This window comes from Morone saxatilis, unplaced genomic scaffold, assembly GCF_004916995.1.
Source record: "Morone saxatilis isolate NCDOM2014 unplaced genomic scaffold, NCSU_SB_2.0 Contig17, whole genome shotgun sequence".
Classification (NCBI taxonomy): Eukaryota; Metazoa; Chordata; class Actinopteri; family Moronidae; genus Morone; species Morone saxatilis.
In genome coordinates, this window is record NW_023339729.1 from 4,129,151 (window position 1) to 4,136,112 (window position 6,962).

General features: G+C 39.5%; 1 protein-coding gene across 1 annotated transcript in view; it reads right to left on the bottom strand.

The window, feature by feature from the left end:
• The window catches only part of LOC118327455 (endonuclease V-like), a 60,767-nt gene that overhangs the window by 23,232 nt on the left and 30,573 nt on the right, over window positions 1-6,962 (bottom strand). Inside the window, exon 8 of the mRNA XM_035660820.1 lies at window positions 5,481-5,550. Within this exon, the coding sequence (XP_035516713.1) occupies window positions 5,494-5,550 (57 nt within the window). The 3' untranslated portion in view covers window positions 5,481-5,493. The remainder of the gene's footprint in view (window positions 1-5,480; window positions 5,551-6,962) is intronic.

Genomic DNA, 6,962 nt, shown 5'->3' on the forward strand with positions numbered 1-6,962 from the left:
TGGCCAAGGCTCATTGATGCACGTGGGGAGTGAAGGCTGGCCCGTGTGGTCCGATCCAACAGACAAGCTACTGTAGCTCAAACTGCTGAAACAGTTAATGCTGGTTCTGATAGAAAGGGGTCAGAACACACAGAGCATCACATATTATTGGTATGGGACTGCAGAACTTTATGACCACCAACCGTGTGCAGACTAACAATGTTGTTGTGTTACTGTTAACCTATCCATTAATTCTCTACATTAAGTTTAATTTTCTTAATTCACTGTATATGTGCGTGACAGAAAGAACAAGATTGGAGAACAGAGAGACAGAGATGTAGAGACAGACAAAGAGAAAAAAAAATAACATTAAAGCTTTGTGCCCCTGAGTCACCTGAACATGTTTTATTTACTGTCCCTTAGAAGCAGAGTTGGCATCAGAACTGTTTGCTCCACAGTCCGGGGAAGTCTGGGCCGAGCGCCTGATACACAGCCAGAGGCTACAGTCCTTCAGGACACTCTACACACACACACACCCTAACCATGATGATGTAGCAAACTTTGAGATATTGGTTGAACTTAACTTCACATATATATTTAACTATAACCGATCAACATTGGGGAATATCTATATTTTGAAATGAGAAATAATACATTATTTCTCTTTCAAATCAAAAGTTGAATCCATAAGCAATAAACAAACCATTGCTGAATTCTCAGGGGTATTGCTGCCATAGCCTTATGCGGTCTGGTGTGACCTGTAGCTTACGGCAGCTAATGTTAGCTATGGTAGCTAACTTCAGACATATATTGTGAAACACTGCTGAGTTACTTCTCTGACTTTGACTATTCTCTACTTGTGCTACTGTTAAACTACTGTTAAACGTTTCGTAACAAGTGTCGCTGTCCAGTAAAAGCTACATACAGCAGGATCATATTAACAAAACCCCAGTTAACAAATTAAACTAATTAACATAATGCCGAAGGAAGCTGTAGCGACGTCTATGGTACCTAGTACATCTCAAGAGAGGAAAAAACTACTATGCACTTTGTTTAGAATGACCTATTATTTATATTTCATCATATTGAAAACACTGGACCTGGATATTAAAATAACACAAAATCCCAAATATGTGCATGCTTCTTTGTCCAAAATCAAATCAAAACTGCATGAAAACAGCATTGAAGAGTATAAATTAATAATAACTAATATTTGCACATTCGCTTAAAAAAACCTGCTAGATTCTGTAGAAATTGAACTGGGGACATCACTTTGATTCTTGACAAGCCACCTGAAGTCCAACATTAGATGACAAAAACACATGTACACACACCTCCATCCATTGTGGCCCAATCTGTTGATAAATCAACCATAACAGGTTAATGTGAACTCCTCTAAAGTCGGGCACACAGTCAGTGACATACGGTGGTGAAAGAAGGCAGAGCAGGATGGGCAATGAAACATTCACTGCCTCTGCAGATCAGTCCTCCAGTTAATTCAGAGCTGAATAGTACCTCCAGCAACAAGCTGTGTCCTTGTACCACACTAACTTTTTAATGAGAGCGTCTGCTCCCAACAGAGCTCATCGGTCCAACCTTGGGCCGTCAGCCTCCGCAACATTTTCCATGACATTTTAGAAATGTTTTTGAAAAGGGCAGTAAAGTTTGTATAACAGCATGAAGTTGATTGAAACAATCTCCAGAGCTGAGCTGAACAGTTTCCTGATGACTTATTGATGTGACAATGGTATTAAAATATCAGATAAAAAACACTGAATATAACTCACACAGAATAAAAGCAATAATTCAGTTATAATTATAGCAGTTATTAAAGTTATTGCTTTTGGCAGCGTTCTGGTAGTCAAGTGGTTAAGACACATTCCTAAATCAAACAAAAAATACCAAAAACTACAACTGGGATATTTGTTGCATATCATCAGCACCCCATTACACAGAGCAAATAGCAGACCTAATAAAATAATTATAATAATACTTTCATTAGTACGATTTTACTGTATATTGACTTCAACTTATAGTTGAAATAAAGTCTGAACATGTTGCATTTCAGTTTAATATTTTTCTTCTTCAAATGTTTTCTGTTTTTGTGAAGATTAAATGGATGTTGAAAAATCTTTACCCTCTTTAATCTGAAAAATATCAAATAAGAATCCTGAGTAGATATATATAGACAATCCTTGGTTTGCCTTTGCAATTAATAAATTGAAGGTATCCATAGTAACAATTCCCATACGAGTTTCTAACTCAGGGTTTCTGCAGCTTTCATCAGGTAAAATTTAAGACTGTTAAAAAGACTAACCTTTTTAAGATAATTATAAATGCAAGACCTATTTCAAGTCCATAATGGCTACTAAGTATATGAAGGAAAATCTGTATTGGTTCCTTCTCGGTTCGGTTTTGTAGTTGCTACAGTATGATCAAAACAAAAATTTCCTAAAAAACACATTTAAAAGCAAGACTAAAAAATGCAACTTTATACAAATTATGTTAATTTCATTAATCGAATGAATTTTGAAAAATCACCTATCAAAATCATATTTAAGAAATTTTAAGGCCTAAAATTGAGATTATGTGATTTTAGATTTTTAACTATATAATATAATACAACATGAAACCAATGCTGGAAAAAACTAAGTAAAAGTAACTTTCTAAAAGATTTCAGATTTTTCATTTTGTGCTGTGTTTAAATGGATCACATAACAGAGACAGCCCAACAGCAGAAAGTGAGGGGGCAGTTACGAGGTAGAAGCAATGTGCCACATAGAAGAAATCAGATTAGTTGAAATACTGTTTTTTTATACTTAAGGTATCAGTAAAATCATATTGCCGTTCAGCAATAAAAGCAATCAATAGCAGCAGCAGAAGTTAAATCCAGCATATCTCTCCAGCACTCTAACCACTGATAAGTTTTTATCCTTTTGCCTTGACTCCTTCCTTCACAGGAATTGATTTTTCCACACTCTTGCTCTTTCCCTCCCTCCCTCTGCACCCCCGTTGTTTCCCTCCTCTGTTCGGATCTCTTCATCTCCTCTCCTGCTGCTCCGTCTTTCATGTCTCCCTCCTCTCTCTTTGACAGAGACAGAAACTCTATTTCTCTTCCTCAGCCACCCAGGGGCACAGACCTCAGTCCGCTGTCGAGCCACTCGCTCCCCAAGACTATCTGCAGGTGAACACTGGAATGAGTTCAGCCTGATACTGTAGAGCTTGGAGCTAGAGTGAAGGCTGATTTTCAACCTTCTTCTTCTGTCCTGACCAGAATAAGTGTCTTAAATCACAAAGAGCTGGTAACCTTCCCAAACACAAGTTAATGCAACACTGCCTGGTTGCACACATCCTCTATGTGCCCATGCTCTAAGGTGAGAGACAAGATAGATGTCTTCAAAAAGGTAAAACGATTTTACAGTAAAGAAACCAACAATCTCCAAAAAACAGTTTTTATGGCCCATCCAAATAGTTTATGTAACGTATCTGAAGAAGGTTGGGCGACATTTGAAGGAGCAGTGGTGGTTTCTTTGGGCAGAAAGTGACTTCGCCTCGCTACAGTGGGGGGGGGGTGTTCCAGCCTGCTGCCCTCTGTTTCATGTCATACCATCTCTCTCTCTGTCTCTCTCTGTCCACCCCCCCCCCCCCCCCCCCATTTCCTGTCTCTCTTCAACTGTCTGTCCAAAAAAGCCCCCAAAAAACAAAACCTGAACATAAAACCAGGGTTTTTTATTACACATTTAGCAAGCTCTCTGTGCCAAAATGCACAGCTTGTTAAAATAACCATGATATGACCAACAGCAGTCTGAATTAACTTGGACCTGGCACCTGATACCTAAAACCATATAGTCTCTTTCTGAACCTAAAATAAAAGCTGACTTGGAACAGGGTTCAGGCATTACAAGTCAAAACATAAAGCGCTTCGCAAATGAATACATGTTTCTACTACCTGGATCAAAACCTAATGAGATCCTCTTTGGCCCATGACATTACTTTCCACTGAATGTCATTGAAATATATGGAGTCATTTTTGGGATATCTTGCTAACAGACAAACCTACCTAATCAACTATGTTCCTGCCAAATGTTCAGCAAACTGTCTGTGATAATGATGCACATATACAAATTATAGTCCTGCCATGATGTAAATTAAGGATCACATGCCTGAAGTGTAAAGCTCACCAGCTGTAGCTGCAAAGGTACAGTGTGTCTGATAGAATGTGCCTGCAGCCCGTTGAGAGTGAGAGGGTAAACCTGGGTTAAGGCCTGGAGGAACCTTCTACATCCCTGCATACTCAGCACAAAGCCTCTCTCCCTGTCTCAGTCTCTTTGTAGAGAGGCTGATCAAAGAGCGGGGCGCACTCAGAGGATTCACCACGTCAGGGAGCTTCTGAGCGGATGAACACGGACATCCCATTATGTGTCCCAGTGGGGTACGCTGAGGGATGTGAGAGTGCACACACCCTCGTGTGCCTGCGTGTGAGCAACTGTGAACAAACCTGTGAGTGTGGGCTCACACACGAGCAGCTGTGCTTTGGTCCTGAGCGTTCGATTCTGTGCACGTTTGAAAATACTTGGATTTGGAGGGTGAGAGTGAATGATGACTGAGTTTTCGAAACATCTGAATATGCCAACGGTCTGCGTCTTTGATCGGTAATGAGGAAGGTAGGGTCGAACTGAGCGGCGCTGCCTGTTATTTCAGATGAGAATCACAGCATCAAAGGCTTTTTCTCTCCTCATCGTTACTTCTCTCCTTCTGCCAGTGCATCTCTGCTTAACCTCAGGCGTCCTTGGCTCACCTCTGCCCCCTCCACACCCTTTTGAAAATGCAGAGAACTTGTCAAAACCTCTTTAACTCTTCCCCCTCTGCTGCAGCAGTCTGTGTACTGCCACTGAAACAGGACACCTGAGTTCAAGCTTCCATCTTTGGGCAGTAAAATTAATCCCAAAAAGCTGCAGGACTGCTGCTCTGTTACTAACCTCTGACTTCCCTGCTGATATGGGATAAAGCTAAAAAATTATTTTCCTACTTATGTATTTAGAGGACTGTGTAGACTACACAGTGTTTGTAATGTATGAGTTTAATTTCACAGGTTTTAATTTAAACTATTCTCTCGTATATATCCTTCCTCTGTCCCTACTGTGCTCCAGCTAATTAGGCAGAAAGAGAAAAAGAAAAAGGATTTCTTGGCAAATTCTAAAACAATCTTCAGTTTTCCAGAAAGTGTTTATCCTACTCTAAAATAAGTTAGCTTAATTTAAACAGCAAATTAGATGAGAATGATTGGGCTTTCCACTAGCAAACTTGGCTTTACTTTAGGATTTGGGGAAAATCCTTGATGAGTCACTTGCTGTGGCTTTTAAGCCTATTTTAAGACTGTGTAAATCGCTCTTCTCTCACCATGTGCCAAGGTATCACACACACCAGTTATTTGTGTGTGTGTGTGTGTATGTGTGAGCGTGAGAGTGTGAGAACCCACTTGTGATGTATTTGTCACTTACCTCATTCTTTGATTCATGTATCTGCAGCTGGGAAGTGTATGCGAAGGTATTCTCTGGAGCGGCAGTCAGCCTGTGGAAGGGGAGAGGAGAGGGAGAACGAGGATGGAGAGAGCCAGAGAGAGAAAGTGAGAGAAAGGGAGAAAGAGAGAGAAAGCGCAAGAAAGAGAGAGAGAGAGCACATTTAACAAGTTGTCACAAACTGTTTTCAGTTGCTCTGCTGTGTGAGTAGAAACGCCCTTACACACTGAACATGTTCTTCTGAAGTTTGAAATTAAAATTAAGTGCCTTGATCCTGACTTTACACAGAACAAACTGAGCTCTTCTGTTTGCTGCCAAATCTGACAAACAACATAAATCACTGTGTGACACAGTTAGTTGTTTGTACAAATGTTTCTGAGGCAGTGCTGCCTTCTAAAAATCATTAGGATATTACAGTGCCCCTACTCCAGTCCTAAGTTTTGAAAACTCTTTCTATGATCTCCCTTGTGGCTCCACAAATGACAAAAATGCCTCACTTATTTTGAAAGGGTTGCTGTGGGTTAATCTTTTCAAAGGTTTGTAATGAACCAAAACTCATGCTATGGAGATAAAGTAAAGTTACAAAAACGTCAGAACTAAGGGATAGTAGCGGGGTTCCCCAAGGCTCCATGTCAGGGCCTCTCTTGATTAAATATTCCAATATATAAATAATATGGCTATGATTATTTTTTTTATGATAATAAAAGATAAGATAATAAGTCGTTATCACGATTTTTTATGATAATAAAAGATAAGATAATAAGTCGTTATCACGATATAACAGCGCATAAAAAAAAAAAATCCATGGCCATTCTCGGCTTCCGTAGTTTTGCCCAGATGTAGTAAAAGCTTTTTATCTATGATTCAATCATCTGCATACAACAGAAGCTTGCATTTCACTGCAGCTGACATATCATTTGTAATATAACACATAATGATTTATAATTTATAATACATTATAACAGTACATAAGGAAGAGTACCAATATGAAGCCTTGGGGCAGTGTAGGATGGCTGCCTGTACTGGGTAGAGAACCTGGACAATATCACAGGGTGTCACACTCCTGAATATATGTGTTTGCAGATACCAACAGTCCATATCAAACATGGCTATACCACAAGGGCCAGTGTGTTTATGTATCATGCCTTGAGCCTTTTTATTCTGGTGCTGTACCAAGAAACAGCCTGCCTGTCCTTCTAATTTTTGACAGGTTCAAAATGAGAGTCAGAGTTTATCTGTGGGATAAGTTGAAAGGACATGTTTAATGTCTGTCTTTTAATATCATGTTAAGACATGTTTTCACTTGGATTGGTGTGTTTTATGGATCAAATTAAATCTTTGCAAACTGGAAGAAGGAGAGACTCTGGGCTTTATTTTTCTAGCTTTTGCCATCATGATTATTAATAGTAGCAGTTTGATTACATTTGGCCAATTTGTTCTGTCTTCCTTCCACCAGCATCAAAC